The following is a 20,145-nucleotide window of genomic DNA, read 5'->3' as shown; positions in this document are numbered from 1 at the left end:
GACTTCAATTTCTGAAACCTGTTTTCAATTAATTATTTCAGGGGATCTATAACATTTTCAGCAACTGTTGTCCAGACCAAGCTGGGCTCTTTACCTGACCTTTGATGCAACACATGCATGAGAGAATCCCCCTAATAGCCCTAGCAAGGCTAGGAAAATGGGATGATTTTTCTGTGACATGGCTTCAATATGATTAATGATTCACATTTGTAAAGCTGTTTTTAACTAGCAAAGAGCAGAGAATGACATGGGGGTTTTGTATACAGGGTGGTTGCTGCTGAAAGTCCTTATCTAAAAGATGATAAAAGGAGAATTGACCACTGCTGCCTGCCTGGAAGGCTACAAAACATTGCCCACAGCTTTAAAACTGGGCTTTCAGTGACCATATGTGTGACATAACAAGTTACATCTGATGTGGTAGTTATTTCCAGCCTTTGGCAGGCAGAAAATTTTAGGTTGTGCCTAAGTGAAAGCACAGTTATTTCCCAAGAAGAAAATAGAACTGAAGATCATCATGTTCTTGGCTTGGTGACACCCTGCAGTTCTCCACACCTCTCCCCAAAAGGTGATACCAATGGGGTAAGGGCTCAAAGGCATAAGACATTTCCCTCACATGTTTTGGGGCATAAACAGAGTACACATGTAAATCCCACAGTATCTTCACTGTTTTCTCCTGCTGCAACATTTCCTAAAGTCAGAATTAAGCTATTTGTCTTTTATTTATTTTCTCAGCTGAAAATCATGGCATCAAAATTGGACTGCCAATCTAACAAAAATGAACGACTTCCCCACATCAGAAGTGATGTCTTACTGCTGGGCATAACTTCTGACAGTGAGCTGGGCTGTCCCTGCAGGACCAAATCAATGGCAAGCCCCATGCAACCCCTCTGGAATGATGTCTGGAGGGTGAACAGGCTACTCTGGTTTCCTCACCTGGATGCTGCAAGCAAGATGAGATTTACATGCCCTATTCTACTGGTGATACATTGCTGCTCTGCAGCAGCCAATGCCTAGAATTCATTTCTAAATTTAGGAACCTTCTGCCTTTCTGGGCTTATGCCACGCATGTTAAGTCACACAGCTCAGAGGTCATCAGACAAGTCAGAAAATCCTTAGCCTTTTGCTGTAATTTAGCAGGTTTTCTTTTCGCCCTTATATTCTTTTGGAACTAAGAGCTTTGTCTTCAACTGAAAGTCTCAACAAACCTTACCTGGGTTATAAGACTGCTGCTTTATCTAACGGACCTACAGAAAAACACCTTGCTGCAAACCAGACTGACCGTCCACCTCCTGATTGCAGTGTGGATTCTTGAGAGGATCACTTGTGTGAAATTCACTGTCCTGATTAATGAGTATCCTTACATATAAACAGCAGAAATGAGGCAAAAGATGGACTCATACCAGGAAACAGTACTTACAGTTTTCTAAGTATATTTTTAAAAAATGCACAAGATTGAGACTGAATGGAAAGCTACTATAAGCTTAGGGCTCCAAGATTTAATTGTAAGTTGTTTTCTCTGCCATCTCATTTGACATGAGTGCTCCTCTACCATATGCTTATGTATTACTAGTAATCCACGTTTACTGAGAATATCTGTCTATTCATACTTGGTGCAGTTAAGGTTCTGTAGGCAAATTCATGTTTCCCAAATGGGTTTCCTACAAACAAAAAGTTGTTTAAGTAACCCAGCAATAATTCCACGATTTAGGACATTTTACCTGAGCTACAATCAAAGATGTCAGGGTCTGAGCTGGAATTGCTTTCTCTCTCTGGTATCTGTTAGCAGACAGCAAACATTTCTTCTGGTGTTGAAAGATCTATGTTACAATTTGAATCCACCAGTTGATTATAGATTTATCTGTATGACTTATCTATATGACAGGTCACTCAAGCTTGGAAAACCTAGGCTCTAGTCCATGCTTCTGGTCCCTACTTCCTCTTGTGGTCATTGCTTGCCTTGATGACATGCATATAAAGGCTTTGCAGTAAAGGGTATATATACTACTGTGCACAGCACTGGGTGGGGTGGTGCAACCTCCCTGGAGAGCCAGTAGCAATCCTGGATTCCTGACTCATTGCATACAGAGTGACAACAGGAGAAAAAGAAGAAATAAAACAAGCCCATTGGTTAATGGGCAAAGATAAGCAAATCACCATCATGTTAAAGAGATTAATCAATTGTTTGGTGTCCTGGGGTGACTTTATGATGCTCGTATCCCCAGTTGTCTGCTCTGTTTATGCTGGATGTTAAGTTCTGCACTTTTCAGACTGGTTCTGAGAGCAAAGGGGGAAAAGAAGCAGTTTGTTTTTAGAAACGACACTCCTCGCTCCTCTGCATTATTCTCCAGACTGTGGTGTCTGCAGCACAGACAGACAGCAGGACAGAGCTCTCCTTTGCTTTTAGTCAGTTTTTAGATAGCTGAGGCAGAAAAAAACCCAGACTGTGGTTTCCCCCCCCCCCCCCCCCCATTTTTATTTGGATCTGTTCAAGCCTGCTCTGCACAGAAAACCCAGACAAACCCCAGGAGTTCACACCTGGGGCCCACCGGGGCCTGGGCCTTGGCACTTTTCAGTCCTGGAGGGACTGATGAGAGACTGAGCAAGCTGAGCTACAGCACATGAAAAGAACTTTTTGAATTTGCCAGCTCTTCAGAACAGTAAGAGGTTTTATTGTTTAATATTATTCATTTTTTTTATGCTTGCAGATACTTTGCTTGTTAAATAAACAGTTTTTTTCCACTTTTCTCCAAGGAAATATTTTCCTGAACCAGTTGTGGGAGGGGGCCCATTTGGAGGTTTTCTCTCAAATTTGTCCCAGGACATTTGGGAACTGGATTTTTACAGCTGAATTTGAAAACTCCTTTAGGAATTATCAACAAAACTTATTTAATTTATGCTGGTGTGTCATACCGTGGGCCTGAGGCGTCTCAAGCTGTCTTCAGAAGCACCATATCTCAGCTGCCAGTGCAAAAAACGGGAAAAATGGGAAGAATTTTGAAGAACAAAAATTCACTCGGTATTCTAAGGGACACCGATGAAGTTCTCTTCATGCAATGAGAAGCAATTCCTGTACCAAAGAGCCCAGCTCATATCATAATACATGTGTGAGAAAGGTAATTGCACAAATGAACACTGGAGTATGAGATGTGGAAGAATTGCTGTACTACCTTGCTTCAAATAATGCAAGAAGCCTTTGGCAGAGGCAAGAGTTTAACCCAGAGATAATTCTGCACTTCATCCTCTCATGGCTGATTTCTTTCCTTGGGGCAATTCCCAGAGACACACTCTGTACCACCAACACTGTCTAGATGAATGCAGGATTCAAAGCCTGGGTCCCTGTGACTCTCTCCACATGCACTGACTGCAAACTTTCCCATTAATGTACTGGTTTTGCCTAGAGGGTAGGTTATTACTAAAAACATTTTATTTCAGTATGTATTCTAGTAGAGAGGTCAGTACATGGCTACAATAACCTTGCCTATAGAACTCGCACCATTTAAGTGTCCATACTTTCTGCTGGTAAAAACATAAAAATATCAATCCACAAAGGGAAGATTTGCTTTTGTAGCTTCATTAGTAAAAATGTTCTAGTATAGAGTAGGCATAATTTAACAGATTTTCAAATGGAGGACTAAATGCATTTTCCTGGGAGTAGTACAGCATGAACATGGTATTGCTCTGCCAGGTCTTCCAGACCATTTACAATCAAAAACATGTTTTTACAGCTTTTTGAAGTTTCCAGTGATCCAGTTATTCAGAATCAGCTTCAACTGTTTAAGATCGTCTTTTCCTTGGCAGGTACTTTGTTTTTGAATTTACTTGCCTTCTTAGGACTCTGGCATTGTATTTAGGTGAATTTGTCCTGAGGTAGACTGACAGCTATGGAGAAGGGAGAACAGATCCCCACTCAAGCCCCAGAAGACCCGTGTTACTGGCGCCTAAAGCATATCAGACCCTAGTCCACAGATTCTTTTACATGGGTAGAACCCAGGTGGACCAATTTCAATATATACATCTCTTCCACTGTCTCATAGCTATGACTCCTTGCATATCAGGTAGTCTTCCCTGGCTGAAGGACTTCTAAAAAGAAGCATAGACATTGTCCAAGTGACTCCAATGGCTGGTAAACTGGAATTTACCTTTTACTGCAAATATTCTTTCTAAGATATTAATGATGTTCTAAAGTCATAATCATGACTTTACTACAGTTTATTGACTTTGCTGACCAAACTTTGCAATGCACAATGTGCTTTTTTCAGGAGTCCTAACTGCAGCTGTGGATCTTGATTACATGGAAATCCCTAGTAAAGTTCTAAGTAAATCTCCTAGTAAATCTGCTTTATCTGACCTTAAACTAATTTTTTTATGTTGGTGGTTTTGCAAAATGTTTGAGTTTTTCTTCTTTCCTCCTTCTCTTTCCCTCCTCTGTTGCTTGGAAGCACTCTTAACATCTTTGTTAAGTCCTTTTTCCCTTGTGGCCACAATAGGTCACAGCAGATGCCATGCAAGTATTACTTTGAAATGGTTTTAATCCATGTGCATTTGTTGTATAAAGTCTCTCACTGCCTCCATTTATTAGTCCCTATCTCTCCCCCATAGGTTTTTCTGCCCCTGTGCACATGTGACACCCAAGTCAGCTCTCTACTTTGAGTTCCTGTAGCAATCTGGTGCTGAGGCCCGATTCCTCGGTATCTTACACTATAGAGCCATATACCATTTCAGACTACAAGCCTGAATTTGCATTGCTATGTATTTTCACGTGGCAGTGAGCATGTTTCACCTTTGTAACACGCTGGTCCAAGTGCTCTGAATGTCCCTCATTTTTACTTTTATCACATCAGTCATGCATTGTATTCCTGGATGTCTACGGTTTTTTTCTGAGTGCACTGAACTTCTCTGTTACAGCTTGTTTGCATTTTTGAAGTGAGACCTTGATACATGTGCAAGCAGGTTACTATCTGTTCCTGAACATGCCTCCTTGGGATTTTTTTCTATAAATGCAAATTGTCAATTAAATTCATTACATATGTCTCTTATCAATCAGGATTCCTTACTTCACATCCAGACTTCCTTTGCCTTTCAGTGGACCATCAGTGGGGACTGTACTTTTTGCCTTAGGATTCACATACTGCAGGAGTTAAAGTACCTTGCAGGGAAGGTGACATGCTCTTTAGACTGCGGATTTTTTAAAATCGAGGCTCAGACTGCCAATGCCCACTGGGTGGCTCCAGACACTGCACCTTGCCCCACTTCCACCTACCAGCGCTAGCCCAGCCCTGCAGAAGTACGTGTCAGTGCTGGAGACCAGCAAGAGTGGCAGGACAGAGCCTAGGGTCATAAACAGATGATGCACCAGACACAGAAGTAATCGGTATTGGTGAATATTTGCATCACGGTAGTGCCCAGGGGCCCAGTAGAGGGTGCCTGAGCAGGCAGAAACATCAAGGCTTAAATTCCACACATTGCTCTTGAGGCACTTGGCTAAGGAGCTTGAAATCAAGAGAGAGAGGGGCTTACACAGACCACAGAGGTGATGCTGTTCTCTCACTGATTGCATGGGGGGGAAAATGAGACGATGACTCAATGCAGGTGACTTACTCAAGAACCTGGAACTCAACAGGATGAACCTGGCCCTTTGGGAGAAAGGAATATTGAGGGCCACAACTACAACGGTGTCTTCCCTGGCTCTGGGACCACACGTATGTGAGCATGAGTGCATGTACACTGCATGACCTGACCTCAGAATTCTATCTACACACACACACAAACATGTGTACCCTGCATGTTCTGGACTCTTTATGTCCAGCACATAAAGAGTGGTTTGGCAGGGAAGAGAGAGCTCCCCTGATTTAATTTTAAGAGAGACTAATGATCCTGTAAAGCAATAAAACAAATTCATGCTGTTGCCTAACCCTCTGCCTTATCTTTCTAAATACACTCCTAGTTTGTCATGTCTTTCATGTTTGTGCACATGTAGGTTATATTCACACACACTTGTCTTCCCATTATACAATTTGCACACCTTTATTTTTTTCCATCTACCAAGTGCTATATGAACCAATTGTATGTAAGGAGCTGTTTCATCTGTACTACACCATGTTAGGGCTGGCATACAAGGAAAGCAAGACAACAGGCCAACCCCAACAAAAGCAAGCATAACAAGGAAAGGAAAGGACTCTAGTCAGTTTTGTTTTACTCCAGGCAACTATCCCATTTGGACCAAGATTAATATTTAATTCAGATGCAATGAAGTTCAACAGTTTCCTGCTCGTCATGCTGAATCAGTTTACTGATTCAGGAAACTCCTGTCAGTTCTACTAGGCTTAAAAGAGTTATGGGCATCTTAGATGGCTTTGGATCTGTGGTGATTCAATACATAAGATAATAAATGTGTAAGGAAGAGATTTCCTCACCTGGCTAACACCATCACATTAAGAGATGTGTACTTTTTAACTCTGAAATGTTAAAGCCAAGGAGGCTCAGGAGTTTTTCACTTCATAATATTTCACTATGTCTCATCTAGCATGGCAACAGAAACCCAGCCTTGCACAAAATGTCCATCTTATTGGAAGACTACTGTTAGTGAAATTGCATTTTTCTTCCTGAACCTGACCTAGAGGTTTTGCCCCTTTCATAAGAGTGTGAAGCATGTGAGCTAGTGTTAACTCATACAGAAACTGATGGCACTTTAGGAGTGTTATCTTTTCTAAAAGATGCATCCTTGTGTGGTGGTTTTCAGTCCAGCTGAAGATGAAGCACCACAAGAAGAAATTGACTCTACCTTAGCTGAAGCTGGACACCTTGACAACCTGCTTCTGTTCTCAAGGAACATGCCTCTAAATCGACAGCACACTGACATGGGTGAAGTGTCAGAAGCACTAGAGGTGGAAAATCCTTTGCGATGTACAGGCAGAGGTTTGGTATTTCTTTTATATCTGGCTTTCAAATTAGGCAAATAGGTGTCTTTATCAAGGTCCATACATGGTAAACATACTTAAGGAGAGCAGACGTAGGTGATGTGAAGGGAGTCTGTGCTCCAACCGAAGAGCCTATCCTTTTCTTCATTCTGTAATATGCATAGAAATCATTGCATTATTACAAGCTTGCAATGCTTAAGAGTTGTGGAAGATCCAGAGATTGCTATTGTTAAACCCAGAACACCAGCATTTAAGTAACCATTAAGACACTGGTATGCCATTCTGCTTTTTTAAGTATGAGTTGCGTTTCAGAGCTGAAGTAGTAAGCTGTGTTATTATTTTTAGTGTCAGCTTGTTGTTTCTTTTTTTAAGTGTAACATCTGAATATATTATACCAAGTGAAAAAACTTCAAATCCATTGCCACCCAGCAACCCCCATTTCATTGCTTTTCATACATCATCATTAAAGTTCTGAGAAATTCTCTAATCACACTGCAGAACAGGTTCATTTCAAAAACTGTAATTTCCTGGTTTTTAGGCTTTTTGCCTAGTTTTGTTTTGGTCTCTATTTTTCTAAGAAATGTCTCACATATGAAGATAAACCCCATCAAGAGCGCAATGGGAGGTTAAGGTTGTGCTGTTTTGGAAATCACAGTTTGAAGGATTGCTAAAACTGGAATATGCAGACCTGCAGCATATGAGATCTAGTGTTGATAAATCTTAGTGGAGAACTAGACCGAAGGTTTGGGGATGAACACCTACTCCTCTGCAGAGAGCTTGATACACCCTCACAAGGTGAGCAAAATTTGAAGACACTGCATGGTCATGAGAAGACATTCTTGCCTTGCAAGTTCACTCTTAGAGAGCTCACCCAACAGAACTGATTAGATGGGAAGCATATGGAAGCAAACTGAAGGCTTGCCTACAGCTGCATCTGGCATTCTAGGTAAAAGCCAAAAATGCTGAATAAACAATGCTCCTGATAATTTTCTCCATCTGCCATCAATGTGAAGTTGCAAAACAAGACACACTGTTCCCTGCACTAGCATAACTTCAGGAACTGCTCATATCACTCTGGAGGTTAAGACTGAAGGGAAATGGCTGAGACCTGACTAAGGAGAGGTTTATGGCATCTCTGGTCCCAGCTTACATTGTCTGCTACAGGGGAGGTCTGAGCAGCTGGTTTTGACATCAGATGATCCTTCTCTTGAAGGAGTTCAGTTGCACGTCTTAAGTTCTCTCTCTCTTTCGCATGTAAAGATTATAAGTGACCGTGCAAGATAGACAAAATTATATTCAGAGTTCCCAGTCTGAAACACACCAGGTTTTTATCATGGAAAGAAGATGTAGGAAACTAATATTAATATCAGAAAGAAATGAAACAATGGGTGCCTGAAGGAGAGAAAATGGTGCAGCAACTGCAACAACCTCAGCTGAGCCATGAGTCTGTACTTGCTAGGCTTGTCAATGAGAAGAAATTTTAGTGTAGAACCCATCTAGCATCACAGATCTGTGAGGCACTCATAGTCTATTAATAAGATGCATTAAGGAGATTTTATTTTTATTTTCCACCTATCAAATCAACTTGGGGAGGGTTTTCTTCTCACGGCCTAGCCCAGCCTCTCTGACAAAACTCAAATCTAAGCATTTACCTGTAAGATTCAATTGCAGTAATGGGAGAAGATGAAATTTCTGCCAAATTTGAAGAAATTCTACCATATTTTGCATCTGCTTCCACTTAGATGTGGACTTATATCTAATACTGGTAAGCAGAGATCAATCACAGTAGAACAGCAGAGTGTATAACCAAGGTATCTGTTGCTTGGGAGAGGTGGTAAGCTTATATTCAGCTAACATTCAGCATCTATTTTGCATCATGTAAGCTTACAGTCAGAGTCTATTTCGACCTCTCAGGTTAAGTGTTTTTCTTGGAAGCTGTGTATCCCCTGCACTTCCTCTCATTAGGCATCTTTCAGTTCAGCACTCTGCTTTGGGAGCTGCTGGGAGGGAGGGATTTTTGCATGCATTTACTCCCTGACCACATCAGCAAGACAGCAACAGCCATCAAGGATGTGCTTGCCCCATGAAAGAGCTCACGCCCTACAGGCCAACACACAGACCCTCCCGTCATTAACACCGGAGCTCCCCCTCCATGTTGGATCACCATGGAAAAGTTTTCTCCTAGAGGTGACACAGCAGTGGCTTAGCACCAGCATGCAGAAAAAGGAAGCATTTCACAACCCCAAAAGGCTTTTGCAAACATTAGGACCTTGGATGTGCTGACAGCTGACTAGTCCTGAGCAAAGAACAAGGGATCCGCTTACTCCTTGGCTTCCATCCTCTACTGCTTCACCTGCAAGAGCTGTCACAGTGCCAAAGTGCCACAAGTGGCTCTTACATATACATTTTGGGCATCCTGAATCCACTGGTTTGAGCTGTCTGCCTGGTACAAAATGGCTAAAATAGTAATTTGTCACTCCTTGGAGTTGCTGCGCACCTCCTCATCCAAGGTGAACAAATGCACTGTTGATTACTGGAGGGATATGCCACTTTGCTGAACATTTATTTCACTGGTTTTCTTTATTCCAGGAACCACAGGAAGTCCAGTCCTGGTACTTTATGCAAGTGATAATAATCAAGCAGGGAGACATAGAGCATTTCTTGTTTCCATGCCACCCAAAATCTTCAGAGCAACAAAAACCCTTCATATTTTGTAGTAAACACAGGCCAACAGCTATGAACTATAATTTAATCTAACAAAATAATTTTGGGAGCATTTGAAATGTGAAGGAATAGCAGGCAGGTGGGCTGCTCTGTTCTATGAATACTATGTGTATATAATATCCAGATCTCAAATGCCAGCTTTCCATTCACTGCTGCAAAACACCCAGGCCGTCATGCGGTAAAAAAAACAAACCATGGGAGGCATGCAACACGTTGCAGCACTTGTTTCACCTACGACACACTCTCACAAATATGGCCGTGGAAGTTGACTGGGAATCTCTATCAATGCGATCCCAAATAATACGCTTCAGGTCTGTGATTTGGAGAATAAGTTTAAAGGAAGTGAAATGCTTTTCATTCATTTTTCACTCATTTACTATAATTTACTCCAAATCTAAGGTAGCTGCAAAAAAGAGGAGATCGCTTTTGTACTTTGTATCACTGGGAAAAAAATTCAGAAATGTCAGCTTTCCTCTACCACTGACCCAGGATCTTTATCAGAACATAAAAAAACTAAAAAACTTTAATTTTATGACTTAGAGCAGTTCTTTGGTGAAGAGATATCAAGATCTGATGTCACCCTGACATTGATACAATGCTGCCACCAGTCTTCAAGCCAGGTTTCAGACGTTTAACAATGTTATTCCACTACTGATAGACATCCAATACACTATGACTCAATGAATGTTGAACATGGGATTCAGTCTTCTTGTTAAGTCCATTGGACCAACCACATTTTTAGAAGAAATGCAAGAGATGAAGGATTTTTACATGGGGCATCTTGTCTTATTCTGAAGACTGAAGTCAAGCAAGCAGGAGTGCTGGAAATTCAGGACTAAAATTATTCAGCTCTTTTGACTGCTTGATTTTCACTTTGCATTCTTGTTTACAAGGGTTCTAAACTTATTAAACAAATTCCAATTGTCAAATCACTGTTCTGCCTGCAATCCACAGTTACACCATTCATATGCCTGCATCATGTCCTCACCTTGCACTCCTTGTTTTTTAACTTATATGTACATAATGTACTTCTATGCCCTCCTGATGTTAACTAGCAGCATTATAATAGCATTAAATTTTGCATTGCATTAATTGTTCTGCTTTATTCCTCTTTTTTTGATGCTGATATTTTTTCCATCACTCGACATGAAGTGCATAAAAGTGCTGAGTAATGTAGGCATTCTTCTTTAAAATGCTTTTGCAGATGAGAAAGCTCATTAAATCATTATACTTACTCCTGTCTAAGTAAAGTCATGCACATATCCTTGCAAGCTACAAACTGAAGTATATGATTTCCTGTATCATGATAAAGTAACACAGAAATCTAATAAATAAGAAGTCTGTACTCTTACGCATTTTTACTGCCTTCCTTGAAATGAAACACTTCCCACACAAAGGTTACACTAGCTTAAGAATAAACATTAGAAACATGCTTACATCTTGAAAAATGCATTATTTTAGTGAGAAAGTCACTTAGAACTAGAGTGAGCAATACTCAACCAAAAAATTTGTCTGATGTGAAAGCGCTTAAAGTCCACCTACAAACTCAGTGCTACCCTTACTGTTTTCTCCAAAAGGTATTGGTCTTTTCTGACAGCACATATCTTCATGAGCCCACCAGCTACATGGACCCACCTACATGAAGCCACATCCTCATTTAGGAATGCTAGTCTGGCCTCAAACACTCTCAATTTTCTGTTCTAAATGCCACAGTTCACTGAGCTTGTCAGACCTACTGGTTACAGCTGGCTTGCAAATAACTGTGGGTACTGTACCACAGCTGTTCATGTAATAAAAGCAGGGGTATGAGAATGGAACCTTTTTGAGTGCTTCAGTGTGTGTAGGAGAAATAGTGCTCTCAGTCATGATGATGGGATGCTCTGCTGCAGGAGGAAAGGGATGACTTCCCATTCCCTCATCTTTAAGCAGGGTCATGGGTACCGGCTGCCAGCAGGTGCCGGACATTGCTCCTCACAAATAAGCTTCACCCTGATCCAAGAGGAAATGGAAATTATATATTTTAATAATATATATTTTTTTATATATATATATTTTCCAGAATGTGTGTGTCAAGACTTTTTCACAGACATATTGATACTGCAGCTGCTCTGTGCTTTCACATATGATGCAGTGTGACACTAATGAATATGCAAGATCTATGGAACAGTGGTTTTACAGCTCTGTGGAATCAGCCTTAGGGCTGGTCTTGAAGAAATTTTCTATCCTCCTCGTGAAACAGCTTAGTCTGTCCCCTCTCATCTCTGTTGAGGGGGTTTGAGCTTTTACACAGGGTTTCCCTGGATAGTCCATAGTGGATTTCCAAAAGGCCATTTATCCCCTGCAAATGTGAACAGATGAACAATTCCCCTGTAATACTCCCCCTTGATTCTCTCCTGGGAATGTGGAGTGAAAATGTAATGCACAGGCAGCAAGAAAAATACTTTCAGGATGAGTCCATTCTAGTTCACTCTTCAGGATAATGTGCTTGATATCTTTTCTCTTCTTCCCCCTTCTACAGCCCTTTCCCTTCTTAGCCTATTTTGATGGGCTCTGGATATGTGCCATGTTGTCATGGATGTAAATTGTAATTAGACTACCGACTCAACCTCTGCCGTCTAATCTCTGCAGTTCAGATGTAATATTTTCTCATTTAAATGAAAATGCTTTTTTACTGTTTTTTGAATTCCTTTAGAAAGACAACAGGGAAGTTAAGTGTGTTAGTGAGGCTGTCACACAAATGTCACCTCAACTCAGGAGAAAGCAGCTAGCCTGTCGTTTGACAGATAAGTGCTCACAGAAGAAGACAGCTCTGTTACTTTCAAATATTCAAATATTTGATTTCATGGCTGCAGTAAAGGAAGCAAAAAAGCAAGCCATAGGAGCAAAAGTTTTACACAGTCCTTCATCCTACACTTTGAACTAATTAAACAACGAAGTTTCACTGCCATCAGTGGTGGTACTCATATAGCTGAAATTAGCCACTCTAATGTGTTTTGCTGGATGGGTTCAAGGCTCTTAGCATCTTGCAACATTCAGCACTAGATGAAATATGTATTACAGTACATATTTCAGAAGCACAGTCCATGTATTCTTTCCATATACAGTATTAATTTGTGAAGTAAACATCAGATATCATATGAAATCTAGAAAAAAAATTTATTGCCTTATGTTACCACAAACATAAAAGAACAATAAATATTCTCAGATCCATTTCAATTAACATTAATCACAGGACAAAGACCAGTAGCATGAGGTAACTCTTACATTCATGATCTGTATCTTCCACATAGTAATCATTTAGCATTGTCCAGGCTTAGGATAGGTCTGCTTGTCTATAACCCCAAAGAAACAGTCTCATTGACTTCTCTAAGAAATTCCACAAGAAACCTGCCATAAGGCAAATTAAGTTCACCAGCTGCTAAGTTAATACCTCAACCCTTGGATTACTGGTCCTATTCCCTTTTCTCTGTTGTAGCCTCAGCTGATGTATTTCTAAAAGTTGAGTTCCCAAGTTTAACAACTTTTGCCAGCTGAAAAAAGTTCTAAATTTACATAACCTAAACAATAGAGGCAGCTCTGCAATTTGCCCTGTGAGGATTAAAAGCACTTTACTTATGAGGTTTAGAGACCTTTGTTTGAAACAAAACAAGGAAAAACAAAAAATGAGGACAAATGTCAACTCAGACTGCAATGGGAAACTGATAAAAGGAAATCAATCTAACACCCGAACCTCGCTTCTGAAAGCAATAGGTATTTGATCTGCTGGTGACATCTGCTGTTGCATATCAAAAAGTCATTTGGACCAGTGAAGCGAGTGCAAAAGGATGCTCTCCCTCTTTGAACTCATTTTGGCTGTAGGAGGTATAAAGGAATGGAGAATCTCTTGCGTGTTGATCAAGTCATAAACATGCATCTGAAGGGAGAACTTGGCCCTCTCTTTAGCTACCTCATTAAAGAAGTCCATAAAAGTCCACTAAACACAAAGATAACACAATGACTCTATCTTGAAAAACATGGACATCTAGGAGACAAATGTTGGGCTTATTTGGCCCTACGTGTGACTGCCAGTCTTGCCTGGGCAGCTGCCCTCAGCTGCTGCCAGAGATGGGGACCTGAGCAAGTAAAGTCTCCAGCCTCCATTGGAGTGACTGTTCTTAGGCAAAGCTAAAGGAAGCTGTCCCTACCTGTGTATGTTTTCTTCCAGCTTTTTCACCTTCAGCTCATCCTCTTCTGACTGCTTCCTTCTGGCTTCTTCCTCTTCTGCAGAGCCAGCAGGAATTCCCTGTAGCAGCCATTTTTCCCGAAGAGCTTTTGACTGTAATGTAAAAAAATTCCATATCAGCTTTAGACTGAACAAAAACTATATGTAGAATGAGAAGAAGCTGTCTTTGCTTCTGAATACTAGCTTGTTCCCACTGAATTCCTGCTTACTGCTTCAGACAGTTGATAACAGCCAAACAATATCAGCTGTTTATTCAGATGTCAGGTCTTTCACACTGATGATTGTCAGTTTTACAGTATACAGTTTATTTACCATCAAGGCCTTATATTATGCCTTAATAATGAAGTTATTTTTAGTTCCTAAGAAAACCAACAGTTTAAAATTAACAAATTAGCAAGTCCTGCAAGAACTGAAATTTTTGAACCAAAGTATAGATTTCTTGTGAATAATAAGGCATGTGCTGGAAGGACTAAAGTCATAAACTTTCTAAAGCTTCAAAAACAAAAGATCAGTGTACTCTAAATGTAATGTTTTTCATGGAGTATAAAATCAGTCTCCTATTAAATCACTCAAATACGTTTTTTATTTGTACAACAGATGTGTTTCAGGCAGACAGACAGACACACGTGTACATAAACATGAGCACACACATCTTCTCTTGGGCAGACACAAATTAGAACAAATGAACACAAGTCGTCCAGAAATCGTGGAAGGGTTGCTAGGACACAACAACACTGTTGCAAAAAGCATCCTTCACCCAATAGAATTATTGCTGGGAGTTTTGTTGTGCTTTCTACACTGAAAATGTGTCTATAACATCACCTGGTTCCTGTTTAACACAGCCGCAGCTTATCCAGGGTACTTCACCAACGGAGGTGGACTGGTTGAAAGCCATGTTTTACACAGCACACATGCCTATGTTCTTTGTCTGACCCAAATCTGACAGAGGAATGCAGCAGATAGGATGAGGAAGACCAGGAGCCCAAAGCTAAGAAGGACACTGCCACTTGGCAAGAAGGAAATTGATCTGATGGAAAAAACGATCAGCCAGGGGACCAACTAAACCTTCCCTTGCTTTGATCAGTAAAGGGGAGCCTCGGTTTTGAATTTGCAAAGTGATTGGCAGTGCTAGTTCTAGGAACCAGCTTCTCTTCTGCAAAGAGGAGTTAATCAGGAAATCATCAGTTCAAGGAAATTTGATTTCAGAGGCAGCCCAAACATGCTGTATATGCCTTTTCAATTCCATGCTTGTTGCTGAATAGAACCTGACTTGTGCAAACTATGTGTAAAAGGAAAACGTTTACCACCAACAGCAAGCTTCAACCCCTACCCAAAATAGAAACATTTTTGACATGACAGACAAGGTCTTCTTTCTAGTTTTCGAGTGTGTGCATGTATATATAGACATAGTATCTATGCACAAACTATTTTTATCACTCTGTGACCTATTTGATATCAGGCAATTAGATTTTAGTGAGGCAGCAGACACAAAGCAACTCAAAACACACAGGCAAATTACTCAAGCTTTCACTGGTTTTAACTGTTCTGTGCATAAGAGGATGTCTAGGTGGATTTAAAGGGATTTCTGTGTGAATAAGGACTTCTGCATAACAGGAAAGGTCTCATGCTCTTGTCCCATGCAGTCACATTCAGTAGTTGGACCTGCTTATGCTGAGGACATACTTTACCTCGCTGAACTCAGCTTTGCTCATGGCCTCTAAGTTGCTAGTTGCCAAAACAGTACAAGTGGCTATCTTCAGCCACAGTGTCTGCAGTTTGCTACTTCTTGTCCTGGCACTACCATCTATTGGTGCTTCCTGCTTCATTTCATAAGCTGGTAGTGAAATTTTCGTGTTCAGACAAGTTGATTATCAACCAGAGTGTTCCTCACCTCATTCAGACTCATCATGCTATAGAAATGTCTCTTCAGGACTTTCAAATCATCCACATGTATGAGGGAACAAAGTGAGACAAAGATGGATTTACAGGTCTTTAGGGGCTAAACATTTAACAACCTGTGCTATGGCCTTTAAAGCCTCAATAGCACAGCTCAGTGGGCACCTGCTGGGTTAGATCCAGTGCAAAGCCTAGTGGAGGCTGACTCTTCTTTAGCAAACTGCTGCCTTTTCTTTCAAATGTGGACCAGTTGCATGGGGAACTGTGTTGCTGCATGTATCTTACTCAGGTGTGGTCTTGAATCTGAAATCCTGAATGACACTCAGTTGGAAAAAAAAACCCCTGAGTTTCTAAAGACCAGACTTTAAAGATGAAGACAGCCTTCTCTGCTCTAAACCTGGTTTAGATAAAGCTCCAGCAAAAATAAATAAATAAATAAAGCCTTTGACAAAGTGCTGCTTGGACAGCACTGGCACAGAAGACATTAACTTAACAGTCACTCCTCTCCTACTCCAAGAAGAAGTTAAAATAGAGGCTTTTCTCAATGTGTTTTTACAGAGTTTCCATGCTGATGCTCACACAGGGAGAAGCCAGTCCCTTCAGTACAACTGCTGTACACTAAAAGTAAGGTATTTTGTACAGCCTTTGTTTTGGTCTTTGTTTATATGAAGCACTTAAGCTACAAAATCACATGGTTTCTTTCTCCCTAATGCCTTTTTTTTAATTTATTTTTTTTACCTATTAATAGCATGAATTTGAAACTGGAAAGCATCAATAGGCTTTTTAAAAGACATATTTAGAGACAAAAATGTTATGATCTACTAAAAATCCTCCCTCTTGGGTGAAATGTCAGCATATTTTATCTGAAACAGGAAAACTGGAAGCTTTGATGTTTCTGACTCTCCTTTTTAAGATGAAAATTAAAGCATTTGTTAAATACTATGCTGAGGAATTCAGACAAAAAGACCAAGAAATGAAAAGATTTATAAATGCATTTTTTAAACTGCAGAGAGTCTATTTGCCAAGCTGCTGAGGTTGTGTGTATTTATGCACTCACTGCAGATAAAATAGGCTAACAGGCAGGCATACAGCAGGGGATGTTGGTCGCACATCTTGCTGTGCAAGAAGCATTTTCTCCCTGGCCAGATAACTGGTGTAGGGGTTGGAAGAATCTCTCACCTGCTTCGAGCATACATTTCCCAAGGAGGCATTTTCATCAGAAATACATAGGGAAGGCCTTGGTAGATATGATGGAACCAAGGGTGGGCAGTGAGGCGGTGGCAGAGCTGTGCTGGGTGCTCAGGCACAGCTCCTAGATGTGAGACAGTCTAGTGAGGCAGCCCACATCAAAGCAACCCAGACAGATGCAAACCAGAGACAGATGCAGACTGGAAACAAAAGAGTTTGCTGCCATCTGTCCTCCATAGCTATGAAATTTGGGTTATGCTTCTTATAAAAATATTGCAAAATCTTATCCCAGGAAGATTAGTAAGCATTTCTCAAATGTGCTAAAAGGTTTGCATGAGGATGGAACCCAAAAATATGTACCTGTATGAGCTACCCTTGCTCAACAATATTGTGCATTTGCTTAACAGACTGTGATTAAAATAGCCACAAGCTAGTATTTCAGCATTGCTTTTCCTTCATTGTCTGCTATGAGCTTTAATTCTTCTCTGCATTTCAAAGTTTCTCTATGCACCACATGCTGTATGATTAGGTATCATCCAAATGATAAAGAGGCTCCGCTCTGAGAGTGGCCACATACACTACTGTAAAAATACAGGTATTTGTACTGCTCACTGCCATACTGGAATATGTGAATACTGTAAATACAGCAAATATTCTGTACTTTCAGAAGGAACCCCTTCACTGACAGAGCAAGAGCTATGCTGTCTAATGTCTAGTATAAGTATTCCTTCATTTACTGCAAGAGAAAAATTTCTTCAGGGCTAAATCCTTCAGCAGAAATTAGATCATGTCATTAAAAATGCTTTCTCTTACTGAAGTGGAAAGGGTACTGGGCTTGAGATCCTCTAGGCTGCCACTGCTCTCAGGTGATTTCATTTGTCTGCACAGAACTGAGCACTGAGATTGTAGAAATACCTTGCAGCTTCATTTGTTTAGTTTGTTCAAGCATAGGAAAACCAACTGACTTCTGCACCATGCAAAAAACAAACAAAACAGGTCACAGTTATGTGAACAGACAATAGTGAGGCCATAAATAAGTGAACAACTGTTGGACAGGACAGAAAGAATTTGTGCCAAATGTCTGAATGCAGCAGACGTAGTGATGGCCATAAAAGTGATGCACTACAATCTTACGTGCTATTTATTCCAGTTGGATGCTTTAGGACAGTGAAGCCTGAGGGCTTTAATTTGTTTACATTTAGTGCTAGCAAGGAAATAAGGCACAGCTTCTTCAAATGCATGCAGTAGAATTAATGTTGAATAGGCAAAGAAAACCTTTACTGTTAGTGCTGCATTTTGCTTTAATGTTGCATCAAAAGTTTAAGTATCAGAGGACATTTTATTACAGCAAGTAAACCCTTTAGCATCCTTCTAATAAATCATTATACCTATTCCCTGCCACCTCTGCACTCCCTGCTTTGTGAAAGCTGATTAGTTCTAACCATCAGTCTTGCCGATTTTGAAACAATTTCCATAAACTTTATTCATAAAAATAATACATTTGCAGTTCCACATACAGTGTGACAGTGTCTTAACCTGAGACCCAGACACATCTGCCAGACTTGTCATGACTTATGACAAGAGAAAAGTCCCTGTTCATGCTGTGAAGATACCTTTTGAGGTGGGCCCTTAAAAAAATCTTTGTTTGGTTTTTGTATTTCCAAATGTTTAGAGGGCAATCAATAATATCTCTCCTTGAAAGTAGTGCTTGCTGAAGTGGAGCACTCCAGACTTCAAGGAAGACGATAATACTGAGAAGAAACAAAGGTTAAAAGTTGACCCAAGACAGCCTCCTTCAGTAAAATGTGCCTGCTCTTGTGAAACATTTCTGGATGTTGACTGTGCCAGGTAATTATGGTCTTCTGTGCCCTAGAAAACAGCCACTAATGATCCCTGGTGTAATTCCACTGAAATTGAAGTCACTTTTACTGAAATCTTAGCCAAACTGAAGTTCTGCCTAAAGTCTTTGCATTTGAGGCTTGATGACCATGAGGCATTAATATTTTGGAGCTGAAGGTATTTATTAATGTGAAATTATTTTCTCCCTCTATCCAAGCAGTATTCGTGCCATGGAAAAACATGAGCACAAGAGGTTGGTTCCCCAAGTCCTCAAATCTACATTTAACCATTTTAACCAGCCCATGCCTACTAAGAGAATGCAATGAACATTTTTCACTTGTCACATCTGTGAGTCAGATGGTACCTCCAAACATTTCCATTAGGATGCTGGCATAACTGGCTGCATTTCCGATTTGTTCTCTGCATTTAAAAAAGTTACCTCAGTACAAAAAGGGTGAAGATTTTAGGCAGATCTGGAGATCTGGAGGCAGCAGTGATTCTGACTTTGCTGTTTGGCAGCTACCTGAGGCCCCCCTGCTACTCAGTAGATCAGCTACAAGGGGGAAAGCCTCCCAGAGAAGCAAAGTCTGTTCTGTTTGTGCGTGCTCCCAAGCATCTGCCTGGGTTGATAAAACTGACTTTGTAAGGGACAAAAGTGCAAGAATGACCGCTGTCAAAAATGCTCTGTGATTCCTCCCTTGTTCTGTCTACTTTTTCCTCTCCAAACACTGCACTTGTCACTGTTGTATTCTTGTGCTGCTCCCCGAGCCATCCACCTGGCTCTAACCCAGCTAGTACAGGCTACCCTGCGTGTCTGGGTCAGGCCTGCTGATGCACAGCACTGTTGCCAGCATTAGTAAAGAGGTCACTGGGACATGAGGTTCTGAGATTCTAGAAAGACTTGTTCCTTTGCCAGCAGGCCTTCCCTTGTCTTTCAAAAAAATGGAAAAAAAAGATTATTTGCATGGCTGTAGTGTAAGCAGGCATGTTAATGTTATATGCCCTTCATCGTTTGCACATAAGCATGCAAATGCAGAGAGGGGCTATAGACACAAACTGTATGACAGCTAAGTCCATCTGGAAATAAGAAACCTCCTGGAATGTACTCCTGAGTGATGCTGTAGTATTTAATTTTCCATTAGGCAAATGAAACAATCTGCCTCTGCTCAGACTGATGCAGAGTTTTCCTGTGTGGGTTTTCAGTGTGAGAGAAATCTGCTTGCAGAACAAAGGAGAGGTGTGGTCCACAGCAAACACAAGAGATTCTTCTCTGCTCTGCAGCAAGATGGATGTGGCCTTGTATGGTATGACTGTTCCTGGAATGGACAAGCAACCATTTCCAGCTTGCTGGTATGATCT

General features: G+C 40.8%; 1 protein-coding gene across 8 annotated transcripts in view; it reads right to left on the bottom strand.

The window, feature by feature from the left end:
• The window catches only part of PALM2AKAP2 (PALM2 and AKAP2 fusion), a 265,334-nt gene that overhangs the window by 188,370 nt on the left and 56,819 nt on the right, over window positions 1–20,145 (bottom strand). For all 8 annotated transcript variants that reach the window (XM_086869415.1, XM_023944331.2, XM_023944332.2 and 5 more), the window contains exon 3: window positions 13,826–13,956. In XM_086869415.1, coding sequence (XP_086725541.1) covers window positions 13,826–13,956 — 131 coding nt within the window. The remainder of the gene's footprint in view (window positions 1–13,825; window positions 13,957–20,145) is intronic.

The sequence above is a fragment of the Cyanistes caeruleus genome, chromosome Z (genome assembly GCF_971803275.1).
Source record: "Cyanistes caeruleus chromosome Z, bCyaCae1.hap1.1, whole genome shotgun sequence".
In the NCBI taxonomy this organism is placed as follows: domain Eukaryota; kingdom Metazoa; phylum Chordata; class Aves; order Passeriformes; family Paridae; genus Cyanistes; species Cyanistes caeruleus.
The sequence above is the reverse complement of the archived record's forward strand: the minus strand, read 5'-3'. Positions and strand labels throughout refer to the sequence as shown.